The 27907-nt window shown below is 43.6% G+C and overlaps 1 protein-coding gene across 6 annotated transcripts in view; it reads right to left on the bottom strand.

Annotated features, from left to right (window-relative positions):
* Window positions 1–27907, bottom strand: part of FYCO1 (FYVE and coiled-coil domain autophagy adaptor 1) — a 917765-nt gene that overhangs the window by 164290 nt on the left and 725568 nt on the right. The window contains exon 15 of one of the 6 annotated variants that reach the window (XM_086964933.1): window positions 2490–3366. The exons of the other annotated variants lie outside the window; for them this stretch is intronic. Coding sequence (XP_086821059.1) covers window positions 3318–3366 — 49 coding nt within the window. The 3' untranslated portion in view covers window positions 2490–3317. Of the gene's footprint in view, window positions 1–2489; window positions 3367–27907 lie in introns of those variants that run through there. 6 annotated transcript variants of the gene reach the window in all.

Genomic DNA, 27907 nt, shown 5'->3' on the forward strand with positions numbered 1-27907 from the left:
ATAAAATAACTACAGACTCGGGAAAGGTTTAAACACTTTATCTATGTAAATTCTTAAATGTCAGAGTCCATACCATAGAGCAGCCATCGTTATTTCTAGAGTGCAGAAGCAAGGTTTTTCCACCAAAGCAGAGAGTATATCATGTCACGTGAGTGTGACAGACGCTTGCGCAGTAAAGATCCCACATTGCGGCGGCCATATTAGGTCACTCGAGTTACTGTTAGTAAAAGCACTTAGAAAGGTTTCCCCTAGATACTAGAAATGTCGTATGGTGCATTATTAGTAATACGAAACATGTTTATTAATGCATTATGTGTTATTTCGAGAGGATTGAATCCGAGCAAGTCCCTTTACGTGCGAAACCTTGCTCCATCAATCCCCTCTTTGAGGATATTTTATATCATCACAAATTACAGAAACAGATGCAAACTTTCAACATTTACTCAGCTCTATTTATTCAAACACTCTTTTAGGCTTTTACCTATTATTTATGTGAACGTTTTTCATTTTCTTGTATAAATCCCCATTTAATTCTTCAAGCTCAATTTCATTGAAGTTTCATTTCTTTCCTTTCTTATTTACTGTATATGTCTTTTTATGCTTGCGACATTTGCAACAAATTATTATCCCTAAAATCAGTAGGGCTACTCCCACCATTGGCATCCGTATTTTTTCCTACTAAACTCTTTCCTACATTAGAAAACCAACTACCTATAGACCACTAATTAGTCTCTTCCATGCACTGTCAACCTCCAGTGGTTTCAATTCTTCTCTCAAATGTATAATGTTTCTTGCATATTTTCCAATTTCAACACTTTTGTCTGGAATGTAAGTGCAACAATGTTGCATCTTCAACATTTTACTGACTCCACCCTCTTTTGCCAATAATATATCAAGAGCAAGTCGATTTGTAAAACCATTGATCTTACTGCAACTAGTTCTGTATTGATCATTAAAAATCCACTAGCAGTGTCAGTCGATAAGTGATTCACCACTGTTGATAATTTGCAAATCCTTTGAGTGTTCAGAACCACTCCCACTGAAGGTATTATTGCACTACATATATCACCTACAATTTCAGCAAACGTTGCTCTTTTACTACATATTAGTCCATTAGTTTCTTCATTGCTTCCAGTGATTTTCTCTACATGGTATACTTTTGGGAATACTATTCCAAAATAGCAACTCCCATACCAATGATCAGGCAATTTAAAATGGGCCTTATTTCCGCAAATAAAATAAACTCCAGGGAACACTGGTTCAGTTCCATCCTTGAAACCCCAACCCCCAATTACTTTGAAGTTAAGTTCACACTCACTGGAACCAATGAATATATTGTTCTAATAATCTGTTTTCTCCCTATGGAAAAGAGTTTCCCTTTCCTTTCGAAATCCAGCAACATAGCAGCTTGAGTCTTGCCATTAGAGGTAAACTCTTTATTTTCAGCCCATTTAGGAATCTTTCGTTTCTGATCAGAGGCTTTTCTATGGAAATCCTGTCTCCTTTTCTTGACTAAATCTAGAAAAATCTTCTTTCTCGTGTAATGTACATGTTAGATTGTCTTTGTGAGCTTTAGCTATATCTATTGATCCTACTGTTAGAAAATAATCACCCATGAAGTGTGTAGAATCTCTAGTACTAGAAATACGATGTAAATTTCTACGTAAAGGAACTTCAGAAAAGATTACATAAAAATTAGAATAATAATACTGCAATTTCCAGTTCTATAAAACAGACTAGCTAAAATGCTACATGTAATACCATAGGTCAGGGGTAAGTGATGGTATGTGCCCCCTTCAGCTACTGATGTGGGCAACTTCATGCACACATAACAATCTCGGGTTTCCATAGCTTCTACATAATGTACTAACACATTAGCAAATGCATTCAAATTAGTTCTATTTCTAGCTCCACTGAAATGTAAATCTTCCTCATCTGGTGCTTCTAAATTTCTTCCAGGTTGTTTAAGTCTAACTGCTTTCTCATGTATATGTGTATCTAATTTCTTTGGTGGATCTACTGGTTCAGGTATATTAGTGTTATTCTGCATATCTTTTCTCATTAAGTAAGGTATAGCTAATGTCAGTCCAAACCATACTATAAATACTATCAATATACTACATCTGCATATTCTACAACATGTCTTTAGACAATTTCTTTTCGGTTTTCAATAAACATTATAATCAGCCATTTCTGACTAAGGAGACTTTCTCCCCTCTTTGTAACTTTTCCACAGACTTTAACCTGTGATTCTTTTCTCAAGTTGGTCTCACTTCTTCGTCAGTCTGATCAACAATCAGTTCGTCATCACTGAGTTCTAGATTTTCGAAATCTTCAAGTATGATGTAGGTCTACTCAGGTCCTTTGAACTTGTTATTCAGTCTTTTTCAAACGTGGACTTCTCCTTCTTGGTTGCTCTGTGGACGGCCCAGTTTGGCTTGATATTTAATTTACTTGCTCTGGTTCTTCATTTATTGTTTTAAGGTGAAATTTCAGTCTTTTGACAAAACTTGCCCACTTATCTCCTTTTCTGAGTCTCTTAGCTGGCACTGGGTTTTGACTTTCTTCAGATGCTCTCATTTTCATTCAGTTGTGGCACATCTAGTTCAATGTCGTCCTCTGTATCCCTTCATGCCTGACTTGGTCCAGGTTTTATTTTTGTTTCTTCTGCCTGGATACTAATCTGGCCTTGTTCAGGAGTTTGCTGTATTTGACTTTGAGTTTGACTTTGTTCGCCTTCTTCTTCCTGAACACATTTTTCTACACCTATCTGGTCCTGCTCAGGTCTTTGGATTTCTTGATAGTCTTCTGCCTGAGCTTTCGCCCTAATACCTATCTGTCCCTCCTCAGACTCAGGAGTTCTGGCTGGAGTTTCAAATATCTGAGTACATCGATCTTTCCTTATCTGGTCCTCCTCTGAATTACTATTGGCTTGGATTTCTGTAATCTGAGTGCATTCTTCTATTCCTGACTCATCCTCACTATCACTCTGTCTATCTAGGTAGGTTTGACTTCTGGTTCTCACAAATTCTGCAGGTATGTCGACTTCTGTAATCCATTCATCCTGACTGGTGCTCTGTTGTTCATCATCAACTACTTCAGGATCAACTTCTTGAGACCCCTCACCTGCACAACCTTCAGCTCCTACTTCATCAGGTTTTGTCACCCTCTTGGTGCGACTAGCATGGATCCAATTCGGAATTCCGCTGCATTTCACAGCTGCGGGGTAATCAATATCACTTGATGTGGCTCTCCCAACCTTGGTGCTAGGCAAGATTCTCGAGTATGTTCTTTTAACACTACCCAGTCTCCTGGATTCAGGTCATGTGCTGGAGTTGATTGTCTGGCGACAGGGTCTTCCCCAACCTGGTGAGAGATAGAACGCACTTGGTCAGCCAGTTCTTTGCAGTACTCGAGTACTAAATCATCAGATATATATATCGGCTTGTGTCCTGGTACCCATGCTTGCCTCATTGCTCGTCCCATGAGTTTCTCATAGGGACTCAAGCCTGTTTGTCTGTCTGGGATGCTTCTGAGTCCCATCAGAACAAGAGGTAAAGCACCAGGCCACTCCAATCGGGTAGATTCATACATCTTTCCCAATTGTGACTTGATTGTGTCATTCAGTTGTTCTACCACTCCAGAAGCCTCTGGGCGGTATGCACAGTGTAGCCTTTGCTCAATCTGAAATGCTTCACAGATTAGACGAATTAGTTCATTATTAACCCATTAACCGCCATGGCAATTCAGCCGCGGTGCGGGCGTTCTCTTGCGCGGGCGGGGCTGCGTCGGCCGTTGGACGTACGCAGCACTAGGAAGGTAGTGCTCGCGAAAGCCAACGGCCGACGGCAGCAGGAAAGGGGTTAAAATGAGACCTTCGGTCTGATTCAATTGTTACTGGAAAACCAAACCTAGGTATGAGTTTCCTAAGTAGAAGCTTGGCTACAGTGAGGCTATCATTCCTGCAGGTAGGGTAGGCTTCCACCCATTTTGAAAACAGGCAGACAATGACAAGGACGTACTTCAGTCCTCGGCAAGGGGGTAACTGGATTAAATCAATTTGGAGTCGTATGAAGGGACCTTCTGACTTTCCAGTCTTTCCTGGCAACGCTACAGTTCTCTTACCAGGATTCATTCGTTGGCAGGTTATGCACCTCTGGCAAAGACTCTCTACCATATTCCTGAACCTCGCATTGAACTAACTCTGTCTTAACAGTCTAATCATTGCATCCCTACCTATGTGTGAATCTCCATGGTACATCCTAGCCATAGGAGCAAGCATACAATCTGGTAACACTGGCCTCCCATCAAGGTAAACAATAACACCATCCTCAACCCTTCTCAGACATCCTATTTTCTCCCACTCTTCCTTTTCCTTTATTTCTGCCTCATTTTGCAAATCTCTCACTTCTTCCTATGTTTTGACTCTTTCAAGCAACATAAATTGGCAGCTGTTTCCACATGCTTCGATTTTCTTATTTATTGCCATCTTATGTTTGGCACAATCCTGGGTTAATTGGTCAGCATATCGGTTACCTGCTGTCACTTTGTAATTTCCCGATTTGTGAGCGGCACACTTGACCACAGCCACTTCTTTTGGCGATTGAATTGCTTCCAGCAAGTCTTTTACATAATGTCCATTCCTAATAGGAGTACCAGAAGAAGTCAGAAACTCCCTTTGCATCCAGAGTTGGCCAAAGTCATGCACAAACCCGTAACCATACTGACTGTCAGGGTATATGGTTACTCTCCAATTTTTCCCAAATTTGCAGGCTCTTGTCAATGCAACTAATTCGGCTATTTGTACCGACTTGACTCCAGGTAGATAGGATGCTTCAACTGGACCCCACAACGTACACACAGCATAAGCAGCACTCAATCCTCCTTCCTCGTGTCTCATGCATGAGCCATCTTCAAATAGCTCATATTCTGATCTTAACAATGGCTCTTCTCTTATGTCTGATCGGGACTTAGTACTGTATTCTGTGAGTTCGATGCAATCATGCTCAACTTCCTCTTTCACGTCTTCAAAATGTGAATCAGGCAACAGTGTAGCTGGATTTAGGACAGTGCATCTGGCAATGGTCACATTCCCTGCACCTAGAAGGATTCGCTCATACTTAGTCAGCCAACTAGGAGTTAAATATTGAGTATGTGTTCTTGTTAATAAAATCACCACTGCATGTGGGACATACACAGTTACAGGGTGTCCCATAATGATGGATTCACTTTGCTCAAGACTCATGCAGGTTGCAGCCACTGCTTTTAGACATCCTGGCAATGCAGATGCCACTGGATCCAGTGTAGCTGAAAAATGTGCCACAGGACGTCTCATTAAACCGTGTGTTTGGGTCAGAACTGAAAGTGCACAATTGTCACGTGCATCACAGAACAGTGCAAATTCCTTTGAATTATCAGGCATCCCTAAAGCTGGAGCTGAGCACAGACAGTCTCGCAGCTTCAAGAAGGCAGTCATGCTTTTGTCATCCCACTCTACGGGGTCTTTCTCTCTCTTCGTTGTCATCTGTATCAGGGGTTTACCTAGGACTGCAAATCCCACAATCCACTGCCTGCAGTAACCTACGACTCCAAGAAACATTCTGATTTCTTTCTTTGTTTGAGGTAGATTCATGTTTCTGATTATTTTGATCCTCTCGGAAGTAACCCTTCTGACATCTCTCTCCACCTGGTGCCCCAGATACTTTACTGGTACAGAATTGTAACTTTTCAGGTGACACTGTATGCCCTCCTTCAGGCAGTTGATTCAGCAATTCAATGGTATCAACAACACAGTCATTTCGAGTTTTAGACGCCACAACAGGCTGTCTACATACTGCACCAGGACTGTCCGGGCAGAACCAGAGATTCACAACATTTTTTCAATATCTGCTTGAAAATAGATGGACTCTCTGTGTACCCATGAGGGACACGATTCCAAACATAAACATGGTCGTCGAATTGGAACGGGAAAATACATTTCCTATCTGGATGTAATGGTATGGAGAAAATGCATGGCACAAATCAATTACAGTGAACCATCCGGCTCCCCACGGTATCTGATACAGAATCACTGCACAATTTGGCACAACTGGACAACATGGGATGACAATTTAATTAACTTTGCGGAGGTCTTGCAAGACCCTATATTTCCCGCTCGGTTTCTTTATGCCAATTATAGGTGAATTACATAGACTGCTCATTATTTCTTGTAAAATGCCTTGCTCAACTAAACGCTTTATTTCTGCTGCAGCACCTGCTTTTATTTCTGGGCTCATTTTGTATTGTCGAATGTTTGTTTAAACTGCACCTTCTTTCACTGTCACTTTTATCAGGTCAACATTTGACATTAATCCTACATCTTTTCCAGTGAAATCCCACACCTCAGGATTCACTATCATTTTTTTTATTTTCAGTTTCTTGTTTGGCTAACATTAATTTATAAACTCCATCTTCGTCTAGGGTTTGAATTTCAACACCACCTGGGGTACAAAAGATTGTGCAATTCAGTTTACACAGTAAGCCCCTACCTAATTGGTTCACTGGACTGGAGTTCCACACTACAACTTTGTGCATTTCTTTAAAATTACCTATTCTGATTTCCATAGGTTCTGTAACAGGGGTACTAATTTGTTTATTAGAAACGTCCACTACTTGGAACGCTTCCCCAGAGAGGGGTAGGTTTGGAACGTCTGCTGTTCTCACAGAAAAACGGGTAGCGCCAGTATCCAACAAAAAGGTAACATCATTGCCCTCAACTTTTCCATCAATGTATGGACTTGACTGATCTACCGGCAAGGATGCGCCAAGTACGCACTCCTCGTCCTCCCCTCTCAGGCACCGTCAGTATAACTATCTTCCTCAAAAAATGCGTCACTCAAAAGAAATTGCGATGTCACTGCGTCTCTCCTTCCAATTCCCTCCCAATGTGGTATCCACACTGTATTTAGCTTGGCTCCCAGAATCTGGCATAGGTGCAAGTGGTAACTGGTTCTGTATTACCTATTGCTGTTGCTTCCTTGACACCCCATTCTGCGTCTGTGGATTCAAATTGTCAGTTTGGACATTATTACTCAGTACAGCCTTACACTAGTTCCTCCAATGCCCCATTTGTCCGCACCCATTACAAGGAAACTTTTTCTTTGTCTCCTCTCTGTTCATTCTTCCTTTCGGTTTACCTCCATTTCCATCTCCTTCATTCTGATTATTTTTCAATTGATTCAACTGGAGTTCCTGCTGCTCTGCTAACTTTACTTGTGCCCACATTACCTTTTCTTCTACATTCTTTCGTCTATTGTCAATTTCATCGCCACAATATTTTGCATACTTAAGCATTTCATCAACAGGCTTGATATTTAATCATTTGCAAGATTTCTGGCCTCAAACCTGACACAAACCGATAAATAAAATGTGTCATGTCTTTCGTATCAATGCTTTCCAAACTACTGTACTGCTTGAATACCTGTAAAAGGCGCTCATAATATGCAAGTACTGATTAATCCTTAAAGACCTGGCTTTTTCCCTACTCTTGCTGTTTAATCTCTATGTTGCACTCTTAGGCTCCTGTCTCCGGTCTCTGGTTGCGCTGGGACGCCTCGTCGCTGAGGCAGCCATGCGCATTACAAATCCGAAATAAATAAATACATTTTGGGTAGTTCTATCTATTCTTGTCCAAACGATTTCTTTTGTGGGTACTTTCCCTTTCAGGAAGGTTATGACTTGATGGCACTTCTTTGTTACATCATCTGAAGGTGCTCCTGTCTTTGTATCTCTGGGGTATTCGTAACTGGGCCATTCAATAGTAATTTTACATTCTGTCCATAAATCTGCGGGTACTACAATATCAAACAACCCATCTAAATCTTTAAACAATACTTTTGAGACCTTTACAAATCTTTCGATTTGCCTGTTCCACTCTACAGGTTTTTCTCTGAGTTTCGGGAATTCATTTGTAAATGATAAAGTATCCTGTCCGGACCATGGGACATGTACATACCCTCCTCCTCGCACTTCTCTCATTGGACACAACCTTTATACTTTTTTTCTGGTTCTTTTAATAAATATTCAGATGCAGTATTTTTTGCTTGGGCTTCCTCTTTTTTCTTTGTCCATCTAGCTTTCCACTTGTCTAAATCACCCCACTTTTGCAACAATGACAATGATTCCTTTATTTGCACTTTCCGTCCTGATACATTCATGTTTTCTAAATCTTTGTCAGAAAATTCAGCTCCGTAAGGTTTCTGTAACACTTTAGATTTTCTAATATCAATTCCCTTCTCCAAAGCCAAATTCATTAATTTTTCATGAACATTTTTTGTATTTCGAGTAATACTTCGACATACAAACAACAATTCATCCTCACTGAATGTATTTAATCTATCTAACCCCACATTTCCAGCAAGCAATTCTTCCAATTCAACTCTTATTTTTAAAATATTCAATGTTTTCGGCTGTGATTTTGGCTTTTCTATTTCTCAAGACCACCTCTCTATTTCTTCTGGGGACACTACAGTAGCACTTCTTGTACCTGAGGATGTTTCCATTCTTACTTCTCTATGGCTTCCAGGAGTGTTTTTCCTGTTTGAACTACTTCTGGGTTCTCTTTTAGGTAAATCCATTAGGGATACTACTGACTCGCACTCACTTGTTTGGTCATCAACAATCAAGGTATCCTTTCTAGGTTGTACTACAGGTGCGGTAAGTACAGGAGTTTTAGAACAAATTTGTTTATCTCCATATAACAACATGACCTATAGTTACCGGTATAGTCAAGGCTTCAGGACTCGTATTCAACTGGGAAATTTTCTGAATTAATTCATTTCTCTTTTTATTTATTGCCTCTCCCTTTCCTTTAAGACTTTTTCTAGTGAGGGCTCATGTACCACTTGTGGAACCAAATGTGGTGTTAAGAACGGGGCACACAGGTTAACTCTACTTGCTTCCTCATGGTAAGGTGGCAGATTTTTCATTAACAAATCCTCCAAATAATCGTCATCAGAGTCACCACCAATCAATAAATTCTTCCTTTTCTCTGTGCACTTGCTTCCTGATGGTTCTTCCAAAGTTAGTACGGGATAAAATCCTTCCACTAATATAGACTGTCTCCATTTCTACATTTGCTAATCTCTTGTCACTTTAGGAAATCTAGGATAAAATTTACTCCAATTTCTGTCACTTCTAGGTCTATCTCGCTCAAAAGCCTCAGTTTCCCATCCTTCTAATGCTTCGTACTGGGCCAATCTAGATCTGGGATCTAATTCATTCATGCGTGTTCTCAAATTACACAAAATTCTTCCATTAAAGGTACCATTTTCTGGAAATGCCAAAACACCATCATCTTTAGTGTAATCCATCCAGTTCTCTAACCACACACAAGTGTGATAACCCATTTCTACCATCATGTATGATGCGGGCATATTTGGTGGTAGAATAATAATCCCTTCTCTTGTTTGAACCGTTTTATCTTTCTTGAAGAAATTCTTCATTTTATTCAAAAGCGGCATTTTTCTCTTCTCTTCGTACATGATATAAGGTATTCCCCTTATGTTTTGCTCTTGCGCAAAACCTAAATACCTCCTATCGGGTCTGTTTCCTATAATTGCTGGATCTATATGCCACATATGATTTGCACCGATAAAATTAATATGCAGCTACACTCAATTGTTTACTAAATGCTTCACCAATACCAGCGCGTTTCTTATTCTCAAGAACCAATCAGAGTTTAGTTTTCAAATACATTTCGACAAAAATTGCGCAGCTTTTCTCGGGAGACAAGTTCTCATGCTCCTGCATTCACCCCTCCTTTACAATTATTACCGGAGCTACACACCCGCTGTCTAAACCAATACCAGCGCTGCTTTTGGTAACGTCAGCGCAGCACCGCAACTGACTCCCTCCTTTGCAAGGTAATACTAAAACTTATTTCTTCTCACTTTTAAATGCACTATTCATTAACTAACAATGTAAAAACATTTGCCACTGTGCCTAAGTGACTAAATTCAAAGGAAAGATAATTTCTCTCACTGCGAGTAAATCCGTTCCACTTACTCGTCATACACTGTGCAAGTAAATCTCTTCCACTTACTCTTCACACAAGCATCAGAGAACCTGTTACTTCCTCAGGCTTACCCTTTCTAGGTGATATAAGGCCAAAGTTTCACCAGCGAACTCTTCTGCTATCATTTATTCATACATTTATACAGGAAATCCCTAACCAGTGCTTCAAGTTCTACCTAACTTTATACGCACTTAATTCCTTTGGCAAATGACTTTACTGCAGTGTGTCTTCCATTTACCACCCTCTATTCTGCCCCCGGGGATTTCAAACAAACATAGAATAATACAAACAGGTTTTGGTTAACACAAAAAATCCGTACAAATCAAATAATCAATACGCGACTAACTACCTATCTTAACTAAACCCTAACCACTACTCTGCTACCAAAAGAATACTGATAAAGCACGGGCTCACCTGCTTGTTTTACCATACTCACCTGGGCCCATAAAACATACACACTTTGAACAGGTAAACCTATGCTTAATCAGGTTTTAATTAACCTTTTAGGACCTATACCATTGACTTACCAATCCTAGTTACCGGTACCTAGAGTCCAAAGGGATCAAGGGAGTTAGAATAAAAGGTAGTAAATAAACATTTGCATTCATAAAATAACCACAGACTCGGGAAAGGTTTAAACACTTTATCTATGTAAATTCTTGAATGTCAGAGTCCATACCAATTCAATTAAAGCTTGCTCAATTAGGAAGAAAATATTCAAAGCAAGATAATGTGAAAATATTACGAGACTTTCTTTAAGCATTGAAACATAGGAAGGGTAAGAAAAGGGAAACAGTAAAATACCATACCCACACAATTTCATATTTACCTAGAATGGTGTGAAAACCAACCCTGGCCTCGGGCTGGGATAAAGGACAGGACTCCCGATAGTTCAGGTGCCAACAGGACAGGACAGATGCAAACCAGAATCAGGACAAGTACGGACCAAACTGGATCAGGACAGGACCACCGCAGGTCAGGACCGGCACCCACAGCTAAAGTGCAACGCCAGCGTCACACCCCTCTCTGCAGCTAACAGTCGGACCCCGATTGGGTTATCAAACTCCTTCCCAGAACCCCGATTGGGTTATCGAATCTTCTGGGAGAGTGCTCCACCAGCACTTCTGCTCTCGATTGCCTATTGAGTACGTTGGGTCAGTGACAGGTCAGCTATTCGGACAAGTCGGACAATCTAACTAGCTAAGCCTACCTTAGATATACCATTTTCCAGGGCAGTGTACCACCACCCAATGTTGCAAGTTTGTGTATTCCCTCAATTTGAATGGTCAAAAGGGAGTTATGAGGTCATTTCATTCAAATATTCAAATTAATGTTCCCTCGCATAGTTTTATTTTTCCAAGCACTTTTATTCCACCCAACAATGGATGTTTCAATAACAAATACAATGTATACAAAGATTTGTAAGTTGTCTTCCTTTTTGAGGGTAAAAGTTCATTTTCCCAGGCGCATCGCAGGCAAGACTGTCACTGGCACGGATTCAATGCCATGGCTGGTGGACTCGAAGGAATTTGGCACATGCACATTGAGAGTCTCATGATAGTGTTCTGCAATGACACATCAGGCCCAAATACGAGCTAGTAGCAAAGTCACAGAGAAACAATTTTAGAACAAAGAATAAATGAATGCACTGTATACCACTTATCTCTACTCTATTCCCTTTACTTTATTTTAACTATAGCGTTCATGATTAGGCAGAACGAACAGGGTTTAGTACGAGCAGAGGTGCAAGCATCAGCATGTGAAACATAGAGCAGCCATCTTTATTTCTAGTGCGCAGAAGCAAAGTTTTCCCACCAAAGAAGAGAGCACGTCATGTCACGTGAGTGTGACAGATGCATGCGCAGTAAAGATCCCACATTGCAGCGGCCATATTAGGTCACTCGAGTTACTGTAAGTAAAAGCACATAGGAAAGCTTCCCCTAGATACTAGAAATGTCGTATGGTTCATTATTAGTAATACGAAACATGTTTATTAATGCATTATGTGTTATTTTAAGAGGATTGAATCAGAGAAAGTCCCTTTACGTACGAAACCTTGCTCCATCAATGGGTGGCACAATGTATTGTCCCTTTCTGGTTCCTTGTCAGTGCATCCCACTGTTGAGATTAGGGCTTCCAGTACCTTGCCAAAAGGCCTTCAAATAAGGAACCACACACCAGGCTGGTGCAATCTTCATACCCTCTTGACCAAGGGGGCCATACACTCATGTAATGCTAAAAAAGTACTAACTGCGGGTTCTAGATGCCTTCATTGGACGGGCTGGACCAAGGTTCCTGCAGATAGGACAAGATTTCCCAGTCAAGCAGCCCTAAAGACGGTTACTGCTTGTCCTGGAGATCTTCCTGTCACATAAAGAGCTCACAGCAAAGCATTTGGTCAAAAAGAGTGTGCATCCTTAAAGATTTGTAGTTACCCAGTTAGCACACTTCTACACAAATCCAACTTTCTCTTTGGTGCAAGTTTCTAGCTGTAACAGACACCTGTAAAAAATCACCCTCTGCCAAGAAGACAGCAGAGCTGTACAGGGTAAAGGCAAGCATTCAGTCAAGGAGTGCCATAAGAGATAGCTGGTTACTGGTTTGCTACTTCATTGTGTTCTTTAATGTGGCATATCTTGAACTCTTTCCTAAACAGGGTTGGAGCTGTCCTGGTGTATACAGGGATGTTGTTTCATATCCCGGTTGAATAGATGGGGAAGGCCTGCTGCCTCGTGTTTCTTTTTCATACTTCTTTGCCTCCAGTCTGATGGTGTCCTGTCTGTTGGTGTGCCAAGAGCTACCAGGGATGGGGAGCTTGTTTGCAAGATAAACAGGGTCTTGTCATGATAGCTTTGTCAATTAAATTGATAGCACTAACCCTGGCAAGGAGAATTGCACTTCTATCTGAATAAATGCATCACTTTGTATTGATGGCCTAATTTTTACTATTCCTGGCCAGGATTTTCTTGGGACCTGTCAAAGGAGCTTGAGAAACGTTATCCTGGTAATTAACCTTCCCCTTGCCAGGGTAGAGAAAATACATCCACCTCTTCAGTGTGATCCTTACAGTTGATTCAGGGCTGTTCTCTGGACTTTCAAGAAAATCTAGCATAAATGAAGCACAAGTTTTTTAAATAAACACTTTGGATATCCAACCAGAGGTCACTTGCATTAAATAAGAATGTTTTTCTTAAGCACAGCTCCCTAGTAACGGTATAAGATGGCATTACACAACTCCCTCTATTTTATACTCTTATTCCTACGAACACACATGATTCAGAAAGGTAAATATACACATGTATATTTAGTTACATGTATTACTACACCTCTGCACTGTTTAGCTATTTGCAATTTCCAAGTGGAGATTTACACCTATGTACGGACATGCTTGTGGAGTGTCCTGCGATTGTATTGATGACTTCAAAGAATAACTACAATTAACTCTACAACCGTATTTTATGTCCTGCTTAGTTGGGGGGATGTCGATAAAGATGGAGATCACTGTCTGGGAAAGTGTGGGGAAAGGTTAAAAGTTATTAACTTGATATTTTAAGTTAGTTTAAAAGGCGAACTAACTTGAAATATATAATATTTTAAATCTATATTATTCACCTGGAAATATTAGTGATAATTTTTCATAAAACACAATAATGCCTCAAATTTGAAGTGTATTAAATAAAAACATGATTTGTATATATTAATGAAATATATAATAATTTAAAGAAATAATTAAAACAAATATATTGCTTACCCTTACTAATCTTTTTATTTTTGTATAACATTTAGAAAACCGGATAATAATTAAATATTTAATTAATTTAAAAACGTTCAATTATTTTTCAAAGAACGTTTAAATCCCTCCTTTCCATATATGACCACGTACATTCCCAGAGTGGAGACCACTGCCTAGAAGATGGTAATCACTGTTTGGGAAGGTATAGGGAAATGTAACAATCAATATAATTGTTTTTTTTTAAATAAAAGAAAAACCTTTTAATGTATGGTATAAAAGTACATTCACGTAAAACATATATTATTAGCCTGGAAATAATAGAATAACATTTTAAAACACATAACACCTCGAATTAAAAGATTATTAAATAATAACAATTTAGATATATTAAATAAATGTATGATTTTTAAACAATAATCAAAAAAATATTAGTTAACCTCACTAACCTTTTTATTTAATATTTTTTAAAGAAAGTTTACACCACTTAATAAATTTCCCTAAATGCCTTCCATTTATTACTAAGCATTGCCTATTATTCCTGCCACTTCCCCTTGCCCCTCCCACACTTACAACAACAAAATATACCTATGGGTGCAGAGATCATAAGTGATCTCTGAAAGAAAAGGCAGGAGAAGCAACAGTTGTCGGCTATATGTTTGTGAATTGTGTTTTGTAATACAAGAGTAGTACTACTGGAATATTACTTTATGCTCTATAAAAGGCAGTTTGAGAATCTGGCCCCACCTTACAGCAAATATACCATCCTACATTTCAAATCTCCACTGATAAAAAACAATACACTTATGTGTGGACCCCTTAGCTTAGATGAAAGTGCACAAACACCACAAATACTTCTTATTGTAATTGTATTTCCTTCATAGTTTTCAAAGCAGATGTCCAGTAAATTGTGGCTAGCATTTTTATATTAAATATTTTGATTAAACTTTCATGAAGAAACGAAAAATAAAAAGGTAGTACTTTGCAATTGCATGGCCGGTGAAGGGCCGTACACCATTAGATCACTCAAGGAGGCATATTTGAAAATTATGTCATCAAGGGCACTGAGTAGTTAAGAACAATACATTTACGAGGGGGTGGCCAAGATGGCAGCGAGTTCGGACACTGGGTGAATTGCTCCGCAACAGGCCCGCCAAACAATACTGCAAAATACTTGCACTAACCTGTCATACGTAGCGCCAAAAGCTGCAAGACACCTCCAAGCCACGGAGTCTGTTTGAGAGTCACCCGGGCTTCCACGCTTGCAGACGGGATCATGGGATTGCGCTTGTCCCCAGTGGTAAACTATTGCCGAGGGAGGAGCCCAGCATCGAACATTCCACACTTCCAGTGAGTGGGCCATGCCGTCCACTTGATTCTGATCTGCACTGCAGTGATGGGGGTCAGGCTACGCTAGGCCCGGAGATGCTCTGGACCCACAGGCGCCTTCGACTACAGAAATCCGGGGGCTGGATGTGTGGCGGCCTCGCAGCACTCCGGCACGCGATTGATAGCGGGGGCTGCTAGGATCCCCACATGCTACAGCCAAAGTCTCCTGCAGGCTCATCGTAGGGCACAAGAAGGAACGGAGGACCTACACAGTGCAGCGGTATGCATGGGAGGGCTCGAAGTGCCGTGATCGCATAGCTGAGGGAACAGAAGGCAGTGAGGCACACAAATAGGACACCTGCATGGGGGTGCTTCCTGAGACCACCCTTTCTCCCACAACAACAAATTTCCATAAACCAGGCCCCTTTATGGAGAGCGCCTAGTAATCCGGTGCAGGAGTCCTCAGGACTAGCTCACTGCACATTCGCTGCCTGCCCTGGGGAAACAAAGTGATGGGTGAATCCCGGAACCAGGTCTTAATTAAAGGACTCGAGGGTGGGGTCGGGGGAAGACACAAACTGGATCCCTGCAGGAAGGCTTCACCTGGGCTGCTCACCTGCTGTGTTCACCAATCTTACAACCACTGAGCGTGGCCATCCCCATCACTTTTCTTCAATTCACCACACTAAAAGAAGTGGAGGACTTATCGCCGACACCACGTGACCCCTCCTGCTAGCAGAACGTCTGGGGGAGCCAAGACAGCGCTGTCCGATCAAGGACTGTTCTTGGTGCATCTGGTACTCACTCACTACATCCCTCCACACGTACTACCACTGTGGATTGTGCCCTATGGAAATAGATGCGTAATCCTAGTCCTTTGTGATTCTGTTAAGCGGGACACACGTACATTGCTAAGGATACCACCCTCATATAGAGTTACACTTATATTACCAGTGGTAAAATATAGGACAGAGTGCCCCGTGATCCACTGGATACCGAAACACCTGTACTCTAAGATTTTTTCTGATGTCTCAAAGGAATCATACCCTTTACAATGAGAGCCGGATGATCGTAGCCAGCCCGCGTACACCCCAATAATTGAACGATAGTTTTGGTTCTCACGAGGGGGCAATTATTATCACTACTATTATTCATCCACACAGCGTCACGGCTCAAAGAAGTGAAATGGGAAAGCCTAGAGCAGACAAGGCGCAGTCTCAGCTGCCCAACTCAACATCTCAGGAAACAGGCACAGAAAACACTGTGCAATCAGTGGCCCTGAATCTTCGGATCACACAGATCACTTGTGTCGAATCAACAAACTAATGGCAGTGGTATTGGACATTAAATCTACATTAGGCCCCAAAATTGACTTGCTCTGCATCAAAATGGGGTCCTTAAGGAAGGATCACAAAAATTGAAGGGCGGAGTTGAAGAATCGGACTCGGCACTGGATACTCTGAGACCCACTGTGTCTACGGCAACGGACCAGATCAAAGCTCTCCAAAAAGAGGTGGAATACCTGAAAAAACTGGCGGAGAACCGGGAAGGCATATCCCGTAGGAATAACATATGCATAGTGGGTCTATCGGAATGAATAGAAGGCCTAAACATGATGCTATACCTTAGGACCTGGTTCTCCATGGACATCCTGAATGGCAAGTTCTCAAAATTCTTCTCAGTCGAACAGGCACACCGAGTGCCAGGTGCCCCCCCTCGCCCGGGCAACTCCCCCAGGACCATGGTTGCCAGACTGTTTAACTACTGAGACAGGGATCACATCCTTCAAGTAACCAGGGCCCGTGGCCCATGGCAAATTGAAAATGCTGCGGTAAACATTTACTCTGATTACACGCTGTCAGTACACCGTAACAGATCCTACTATTTGGGTGTTAAAAAATGTCTCCGGGATCATGAGATACAATAATCATTGCAATATCCTGACAAGCTGAGCATTTGACTTAAGGACAGTACCTTCTTTTGCTCTACTCTCGAGGAGTCCTGGATAGATCAGAACAGATTCTCACATGCCCCACCTACAGCCTCGGTAGACCCCCGACAAGCATAGAAAACTGCAGGCATATGCAGAAATCTAGTAAAGGGGTGGGTGCAACGACCGAAAAAAGCTCAAGCAGCAAGAGAAAGGGAGCAAGCCATCCAACAGGCTGAACACTTTGGTAATCTTACATCCCCTTCAATATCCGAATCTGACACAAACCCAGTACTCCAATTAACAGACTCACAACACGCAGAACTACTGGTCCACTAGTCACCCTACAAACTGCAGGAGCGTGGGTGACTTCCCTTTGCAACAATCAAGGGGCCCATGTAGAATGCTGCTTGCGCATCACTAACACAGGGGCCTAGCGTATCACACTTTGGGCAACAACTGCAAGAATGAAGAATGGTTAAAGCATGCATGAACTGACATGGTGGCCATCGTGTGGCTGAATACGTAGAACTGCTGTGTCCTCACGCAAAATAAGTGGCTGAAATAGCACCCATATACATTTGTCTCTCTTTTATCTCTCTGCTCAATTACTGCTTAATTTTTACATATAATAGTGTTGATCATACTTCCTTCCACTCTCTTTGTTTAGTTGCATTTCAGTGCAGATGGCCTATTGCCTGTTGGCAAGCCAACTAGGGGTGGGAAGTGGGGTTTTACAAACGTTCATTACAGTCTGTCCGTTGCGCTATGCCAAACATGATAAGCAACATGTGTACTATTGTCGTAACAAGAATCAGGGGGTAGGCACTGGGGAGGCAACCTGTACGATAAGGGAAGTAATGTGGATGCAATCATATTTCCTCACTTTTAATCTCCAACAAAGTAGATGGCATGGAATAATTACTTTTATTTAACTTGGAATGTAGGGGATTAGCTGGATATATTAAACGTCATAAGGTTTATCAATATTTACGCAGTCTTAAGATCTAGATGGTATTGATACAGGAAACACATCTTACTACACAAACTCAAGCATCACTCCGGAAGCAATGGAGGGTCACAGTGTCAGGAACCATGTACTCAGGTTACATACCCTGACATGGGTAGCGCAGGGAACCCCGCTACAGATACTACATACCCGGGTGGACCCTCAGAAGTCGTTCCAATTCTGGAGGGACTTCTGAATGGCTCCCCAATGACTTTAGTCTCCTTATACACTCCAAACTCAAGGCAATCCTCGTGCTTACAAACCAGTACACCATCGACCCAATTGCGCCAACATACTGGGGTGGGGGATTACAATTGCATATATGATCTCGTCTTAAACCGTGCACGCCCGTCACTCCGGGGAGCGCAATGCATTAGCCTGGCACAACACATAAAAGATTGGGCTGGCAACATGCAATTAAGTGAAGCCTGGCACAGAAGACATCCCTCAAAACACATTTATTCACACTATTCTATGATTCACGATTTGCACACAAGGATAGATGCCATATACTGCTCTGAGGCCGCCATATTTCGGGTGTCACATGCGGAGTACTTGGCCCGCACAATATCGGAGCATAGTCCACTGCAACTGCGGCTCTAGTGGGGTGCAAACAGAGCCAGTATCCTGACCTGGTGCCTCCCCTTGGCGGCACTCAAAGATGTAACACTCAGCACATTCTTAACACAATTCATAAACTCATACTTTCAGATGAACGCTGACTCTGCGTCAAGTGCAGGCATACAGTGGGACACATTTGAATCTGGTAATAAAAGCAGTTAACGGATCACGCATGACGCTCACGGAAGAATTCCAAAAACATGAAATGGAGGTACAGCGCTGTGAACGACTTGCTCCCACGGACCAACACATTATCCCCTCTTTGGCTAAAGCTTGCCTACCGTACAAGGAGACACTGGACAATCTTTGTGCTTTAGATTATACTTGGCGCAGCATCATACTGAAGGGGACAAAGCGGACAAAATGCTGGCATGGTTTCAAAAGCTAATGCCTCATAATCTCCCATAATGGCAATACACACTTCCGATTGCAGCTTGGTAAACACACAGGTGAAAATTAACAAATCTTTATATAGCTATTATACTTTTCTCTATAAAGCCCCTGATTCTGGGGCCCCCTTGCTCCTTCAACAGATTTTGTCCCACATCACTCACCCGCAGATAACACAAACCCAACATGCACTGCTTGAGGCACCTATATTGTTATTGTTAATTTGGATTTGTAACGCGCCCAATCACCTGCAGGTCTCTAAGCGCTTGGAAATCGATGTTATTAGAATAACCTGGCTCAACACCTCAGAGAGACACAGCTATCAGTTTACATTGCGCTCCGGGCTTTACCAAACAGCAGTGTTTTCAATGATTTCCTGAACCGCAAAAGATTCACTTCCCTGCGTAGCCCCTCAGGCAGCTTATTCCATAACTGGGGGGCCAAAACGGAGAAGGCTCTCCCTCCCTTGGTTACTAGTTTGTAGCAGGGGCAGACCAGTAACTGGAAATCAGATGATCTAAGTGTTCTCTTTGGGTTGTATACTTCCAGGCGGTCTTTAATGTAGGCAGGAGCATGGCCGTAAATCGCCTTGTGAGCTATACATAGACTCTTAAATTCAACCCTCTCCTTAACAGGGAGCCAATGAAGATTTTGTAGTAGAGGGGAGGCCTTCGTTCTTCTGAGTAATCCAAAGATCAATCGTGCGGCGTCGTTCATCACGACCTGGACTCTGTTAGTCAGCATTTTTGGGAGGCCAAGATAAAGGGTATTCCCGTAGTCAATCCGTGAGATGACGGTTGCTGCTACAATTGAGCGCATCATAGATTGAGAGAGAAAGGGGGCTAACTTTCTCAGTTGTCTGATGATATTCGTGCAGCTTCCGACAATGGAAGATATTTGGCTGCACATTGACAACTCACAGTCTAGTTTAATCCCCAAGCTCTTTACGTTCACACTTGGCTTTGGGGCTAGTCCATGCTCTGCAGGCCAGTACAGATCACTCCACGGTGAGGTGGTAGATGGAATTACCAATACCTCGGTCTTATCCGGGTTGATCTTTAACAGGTTTTCCGTCATCCATCTTACGGTATACCTCAAGATGTTTTGGGTTTGGATTTGTGCTGCCCCTGTATTATCGACACTCAGCACAAGCTGAGTGTCGTCAGCATAATTAAAGACTCTGCAGCCCATATCGGCCAAGGATGCAATCAGAGGTTGTAGGTAGAGATTGAACAGAAGTGGGGACAGTGCAGAGCCCTGTGGTACCCCGCACTCTAAGGGCCCCACCTCTGAAATCGAGTACCCCAGTTGTACCCTCTGTGTCCTTCCCAAACGGAAGGATTGCAGCCATTTAAAGGCCAGGCCTCTGATCCCAAAGGCCTCCAGTCTACCCAGGAGCAGGTCATGGCTGACAGTATCGAACGCCGCTGACAGATCTAATAAAATCAGGGGGCTCGGTTTCTTGCTGTCAGCCATGCCTCTTAATTCATCTAGCACCGAGAGCATCACTAACTCAGTGCTATGGTGCACTCGAAACCCCGCCTGTCGCTCATGTAGTAAACCATGGGATTCCAGGTACAGGGACAAGGACTTCAGCACGTGTTGTTCTAAGATCTTTGCGAGGAAAGGCAACTGGGAAATCGGCCTGCAGTTCTTCAGGACGGCCAGGTCTGCAACCGGTTTCTTTAACAGGGGCCTAACTCGAGTCTCCTTGAGATCATCCGGTAGATGCCCTGTTTCTAGGGACCTATTGAGGAGAGAGATGATCCGATCTTCCAATAGAGGATGTGCCACACGGAAGACACTCGGGGGACACGGGTCCGCTGGGGAACCAGATTTGGTTTTACCCATCAGCTGCTCTAGGCTCAACTCATCCAGCTCAGGGAACTGTACTATAGAGCAGTGAACAGAATTATGGGCATCAGAGTGTATAGTAGCACTATTCACCACACTACTCTTTATTTCCAGGATGATGGTCTTTACTTTTTCTAAGAAATACCCCTGGAAGGTGTTACAATTTATGGGAGACTCAAAATTCTCCTGTTTTTTACTCAGCTCCGACAGTATTTTGAAAGTCTCCTTCTGGGTATTCCCAGCCTTCTTTAGGCGAGACTCATAGTACTCCGCCTTAGCTTGTGAAATAAGTTTTTTATACAGATAGAGAGAGCCTTTATAGTGGTTCCTCGCTGTGTCCTGCTTAGTTTTCCTTCAAGTTCTCTCCCGAGCTCGGAGTTTTCTTTTTTGTTCCCTTAATAGTGGGGTAAACCGGGGAGCCTCTTTACCAGGACCTTTTATTAACTGAGTTCTTTCCGGCGCTATCTGATCGACAGCTTCGCCCAGGCTCCGGGTTAGGTCCGAATATTCTAGATCCAGGCTTTTATCTGTATTCGACAGACAAGCCACTTTCGGGAACACCAAGGTCAGGGTTTTTAAGTCAACCTCAGTCCATTTACGGGTCCTTCTAGTACCCCGGGGTAGGTGCTTTAAGTGGTCATTAATATTTACCTCACAGGTCACCAAATAATGGTCAGTCCAAACACAGGGGATCACATCCCTAAGGATGACATTTGGGTCTGTGGTCCATACTAAATCAAGGGTATGACCCTTGATGTGTGTGGGTACTGCCACGAGTTGACTAAAACTCAAGGCGGACATAGTAGTGTCCAATTGGCGTGTGGGCAGGTCCTTGTGGGGGCTATCCCAATGCAAGTTAAAATCTCCCATTATCAAGATTTTCTTATATCTTGTGCAAAGATCTGACATAATGGGAGCAAATAGGTCATTAAAAAGTGGGGTTGAGTTGGGCGGACGGTAGATCGACAGAACCACCCAGCAGGAGTTATTCAGGGTAATCTTTACTCCTACCAGATCAGCTAGATCCACTGTTTCTGATAGTAGTCTTTCTACGGATAATTTTTTTTTAAAATAGAATCGCTACTCCACCCCCCCGTGCAGCCCCTGCGCGGTTCTGCCATATTGCATCATAGCCATTTGGAAGAGCAGCAATAATGTCCGGCATGGAGTTTTCGCCCATACAGGTTTCTGTGAGGGTCAGGACATCAAGGTCCCTATCCTGAAGAAGTGTATAAATCTCCACATGATGGCTGTGAAGTTACCTGGTATTCAAACTAGCTATCTTTAATACAGGGTATTGGGCTCTAAGAGTTCTATTGTAAGCTTGCTGTATGGCATACTTTTTAGCCTGGCAATGACTCCATGATCAGTTAGCAGCTCACCGTTATCTAAGTAACGAAGCTCCTCCGACGTATAGATATACCGATGGTCAGGAGTCCGAGCCCCCGAGCCCGTCCGTGTGCGGACGGGCGCAGACGGGCTGGACTCTGGCGTGACTCCGGCGATGATCTGGCGAGCCCGCAGCGCGTGACCGCTGCGCGTGAGCATGGTCGGCTTAAGTACCGGTCTAGCGTCCTTGTGATGACTAGACCGTGCAGAGCCTCACCCCCCACCCAAGATGTCCGCCGCTATGGCAGTAAATCGAGTGAAGTGAAGCTGCTAGCTTCTCGAGTGGCAAGAGGAGCCACCCCAACGCGGTGTTTGTTGGTTTTTAATGTGCAAGTAAGTGGCATTAAAATCAGGGTAAAAAGTCCAACTCAACACACAACATAAATACAAAACGGGAATCGTAAAATACAGGCTGTGAAGGCTCCTAGTGAGCGCACTGCGCTCTGTGCTGTCTCAACGCTTCTGAATTGCCAAATTCATATTTCCAAGTAGACAAGATCTCAGAATCTATAAAACTGCTAGCTAAGGGCAGGGCCCCTGGGGCGGACAGATGGCCATTGGATTTCTACTCAACTTACACCGAACAGCTTACTACCCGGTTATCTGCAGTCTACGGGGAGGCATTTGATCGGGTAGAGCTCCTGCCATCCCTAAGTGAGCCGATATTGGTGGTGCTGCCAAAAGCAGGCAGAGACTCACTACAAATGGATCCTTACTGCCCCTTATCTCTGCTGAACTCAGACTACAAAAGTTTGGGCAAGATATTAGCTAATAGATTAACAGACACAGCACCAATACTGGTTCATGAAGACCAGAACAGGTTCATCCCAGGGAGAAATACCGGTCTGAACTTGTGCAGGCTGGAGTGAGCCTGGGCAGAGGCAGAAATGCCATGGATAGCCTCACAAGGCATAGAAAAGGCATTCGATACTTTAGGATGGCAATACCTATTAGCCGCGCTGGGAAGATTCGGCATAGGCCCAAACTTCCTAAGATGGTTGAGGATTGTATATACAAAGCCGCAGGCCAGAGTCAAGACTGGCCGTATCATTTCTCAGTCTTTTGTGATAGAACGTAGAACGAGACAGGGATGCTCTTTATCGCTCATTATTTCTGCATTACCTTGGCATGTCAGCTAGGCCACTGTGTCTTAAACTGGTACATACAAGCATATATACAATGACACATAGTCTCTCTATATGCAGACGATGCATTAATTTACCTTCACGGCCAGACTACAGTTCTGCAAGAGCTAATGGAATTACTGGACGAGCATGCCCGGGTCTCTGGTCTACGGGTCAATTGGACCAAATCAGTAGTATTAAACCCTTGTCAATAGATCAGAGATGCACTTTACCCCACACTCAGCTGACATGGGCCTTTGATACGTTTAAATATTTGGGAGTTCAAATTTATCATTCTCAGGCAGATCTGTAATTTGGGAAGGGCGATCACCAGTGCCCCTGCCGCCCTCCCTTTTTGGACAAGTCTGCCTTTGTCCACAATGGGTCGTGTTGCCATCTCCAAGATGCTCTCACTTCCTCAACTCTTATATTTCTTCTCTACCCTTCCCTATCGGCTATGCTGCAGGTTTTATAAGGCAATTGCTACTTACCAGTATGCATCTGTTCTTGGCATGTAGGGCTGCTGACATTCATATCTTAGTATAGATCGCCGCCTAGTGTTGGGTCCGGATGTTTGCACTTTGTTGTCTTGGAAGAGTCTTCGAAGTATCACGAGATAGGTGACTCCTCCCCTGGACTATAGAGGAGGGTGGGTATATGAATGTCAGCAGCCCTACATGCCAAGAACAGATCCATTCTGGTAAGTAGCATTTGCCGTTCGAGGCATATGGGCTGCTGAATTCATATCTTAGCATAGACTGTATAGCAGTTCCTCCTCTAGCGGTGGTTGCCTGTATCAGCTGCAGTGGTTTGAAAAAGAGTTTTAAGGACAGCCTGGCCTACAGCAGATTGTTGCTTAGCTTGTACGTCAACACAGTAGTGTTTAGTGAAAGTGTGTATGGTAGACCATGTAGCTGCCCTACATATGTCTTGTAAGGGAATATTTCCTAGAAAAGTCATGAATGCGCCCATTTTACACATTGAGTGGGCTTTTGGGGGAACTGTTAAAGTGCGCTTTGCCTTTTGATAGCAGATTTGAATGCCTATAACTATCCATCTGGCTATTCCTGCCTTGGAAATGGGATCACCCTTATGTTGTGGTGAAAAAGCGACAAATTGCTGCTTTATCTTTCTGAATGATTTTGTTCTGTAAACGTAATATAACAGAGCTCTTTTAACGTCTAGTGTGTGAAGAGCTCTTTCAGCCACGGATTGCGGGTTTTGAAAGAAAACTGGAAATTCTATAAACTGATTGATGTGGAAAGTGGATATAACTTTGGGCATTAACTTAGGGTTTGTACGAAGCACTACTTTATGGTGGTGTATTTGCATGAAAGGTTCCTGAATGGTTAGTGCCTGTAGCTCACTCACTCGCCTGAGGGAGGTAATAGCAATTAAAAATGCCACCTTCCATGTTAAGAACTGTAGTTCACATGAATGAAGTGGTTCGAAGGGGGGTCCCATGAGTCTGGTAAGTACTATGTTTAAGTTCCAGACTGGGGAAGGTGGATGCTTTGGAGGTATAATTCTTTTAAGTCCCTCCATAAAAGCTTTGATAGGTGGGATTCTGAATAGGGACACATGTTGTCTGTTTTGAAGATATGCTGCTATAGCAGCAAGGTGTAGCCTTATGGACGAGTATGCTAGGTTACATCTCTGAAGATGTAGCAGGTAACAGATTAAATTTTGGATGGAGGCATCTAATGGATTGATTTGGTTATTATTACAATAAATTACAAATCAGACAAAAGACTCAGGCCACCTAGTTACCACCCAAGGCTCTTTGGATCATTTTTCCCCTATTGAGAAAACTGATCTGAGTAAACTGCTGCACACCATAAAATCCGGTGCTCCCGGTGATCCCTGCCCCGCTGGAATTGTTAAGTTAATTCCAGAAATCATTGGAGAAGTTCTGACACCCCTACTAAACTCAGTTTTACAGACTGGAATCTTTCCTAGGGATTGGAAAAAAGCCTCTGTGCCCCCTATGCTGAAGAAGCAATTTCTGGACCCCAAGGACTTGAACAACTACCGCCCGATTTCCAGACTACCGTTGCCTGCCAAAGTACTAGAGAAAGAAATGAACATCCAACTTAGCAATTTCATCTTGGCTAATAATTCCTTAGACCCTTCGCAGTTTGTGTTTAGAGCCTTTCACAGTACAGAGCTGGCTTTAATAAAATCAACGGAGGAGATCAGAGAGGCCGTGGATAGGGGAGGAAGTTCCATCTTAATCCTCCTGGTCCTATCCGCAGCCTTTGATACAGTCCACCATGGGGTCCTGCTGAATCGGCTCTCGGACATTGGAGTTAAGGGCTTAGCAAGGAAACTGCTACACTCCTTTCTGGCAGATAGGTCCCAGACCGTGGATCTCGATGGGAATGTCTCTGACCCCTTTTTGCTGCCTTATGGGATAGCGAGAAGCGCAGTCTTTGGTGAGGAACCACTGAGAGTTCTAGGAGCGTCGTGTACCATGGCTGTCTTGCCCATGTGGGAGCAACCAGGATCATTTTGAGTGACTGTTGCCTTAGTTTGCATGCCACTAATGGAATCATTGGGGTTGGTGGAAAAGCGTACACAAATCTGCCTGACCAGTTCATCCATATCGCATTGCTTTGTTTATTTATTTATTTATTTAGTATACTTATAAAGCGCAAACCTGTCACCCAGAGGGCATCCTGGCGCTTTGAACTTAAACAGCAGCACTATCACTTACACAGCGTTTTTTGGAAACAGGTGCGTTTTTAGGGCTTTACGAAATGGCAGGTAGTTGCTGTGGCTTCTCAGAGAGAGAGGCAGGGAGTTCCACAGCTTGGCAGCAGCCACACTGAATGAACGGCCGCCCATCCTGACTTTCTGAAACCACGGAACTACCAATAGCTGCGCAGAAGAAGAACGTAGAGGACGCGAGGCAGAGTACCATGAGAACATGTTCTGCAAAGGGATCGGACCCTGATGGTACACAGCTCTGAACACTAAACACGCGGCTTTGTACAGCACCCTCAGATGTACCGGGAGCCAGTGTAACTCTCTCAAAGCCAAGCTAGAAGAACTAGACCTAGGCCAAGAGAGGGCCAACTTGGCGGCCATGTTCTGCACGCATTGTAACTTCCCCACCAGATTTTTCGGGGCCTCCAGAAGTAGCGCGTTGCAATAATCTAAACGGCTCAGAATAGTGCAGCGAACCACTTCCGGCCTGGCATGGGCGGGGAGGAGGGGCAGAACTTTACGCAGCATGCGTAACAGCATCATGCACGTGGACGTGGTTTTATTAACGTGCAGATCGAGCTGTAAATTAGGGCCGAAGATCACCCCCAAGTTGCGGGCAGATGGTGCAGCCGAGACTGGCTCGGGGAAGGAAGCTGGCCAAAAGTTCTCTGGCAATGTCCGTGGGATCCGGTCAGTGGAACAGTAAAGAACCTCAGTCTTCGCACTGTTAAATTGCAGGGAGTTGGCCCGTAACCAGTCCGCTGTGGCTGCCATGCAGCGGTGGAATGTCTCCGGCGAGACCGCCGTGTCACCCTCCAAGGAAAAGACCAGCTGGGTATCATCGGCATAATTAAATGCCGAGACACCAAAAGATTTAATAAGCTGGACCAGGGGGCGGAGGTACAGGTTGAAAAGTATAGGGCTGATGGCCGAGCCCTGTGGCACCCCCTGCCCTACTTTCCTTGGTTCGGAGCAGAATGGAGGAAGCGATACCAGCTGTTGCCGACTGTCAAGGTAAGATCTCAGCCAGTCTCTTGCCTTCTCTGTGACCCCACACTCTTCAAGTCTCTTGATGAGGGTTCGATGGCACACCGTATCGAACGCGGCCGACATGTCGAGCAGCACTAAAAAGGCTGCCCGACCACTGTCGACACGCGAACGAAGATTGTTCAATACGATTACCAGCGCCGTCTCCGTCCCGTGCCCGGGGCGGAAACCAAACTGTGCCTCATCGAACCACCCGATGTTCTCCAAGAAGCCTGAGAGCGCGCGGGTCACCCATTTTTCCATGATTTTAATAGGAACGGGGAGCAAGGAGATAGGCCGATAGTTGGACAGACAAGACGGGTCCAGCGTTGGCTTCTTAAGCAGAGGAGATACTACTGCTAACTTCCAGCACTCAGGGACGGATGCCAACTCCAGAGACTGAAGGCAGATGGAATGCAATGGTTGAAAAAGTTCCGCCTGAAACGCCTTCCAAAATTTGGGAGGCAACGGATCCCGCGGAGAGCCAGAGGATACCGTGTTAGCCAGACTGCAGAATTCCTCGAAAGAAGGACGAGGAAAGGATTTTAGTTGGGGTCGACTGGAAGGAGAGACCGGAGCTCCCAAACTAAAAGCAGGAGTGCTCAGCTGGGGTCGACTGGGTGAGTTGCCCGGAGCTCCCAGACCAGAGTCGAAGACATCTGTCTGGGGTCGACTGGACAAGTCACCCGGAGCTCCCAGGACCGGAGTTGCAGTTGGAAGGCACGGTCCGATTGACTGGGGT

The sequence above is a fragment of the Lissotriton vulgaris genome, chromosome 4_1 (genome assembly GCF_964263255.1).
Source record: "Lissotriton vulgaris chromosome 4_1, aLisVul1.2, whole genome shotgun sequence".
Lineage (NCBI taxonomy): Eukaryota > Metazoa > Chordata > Amphibia > Caudata > Salamandridae > Lissotriton > Lissotriton vulgaris.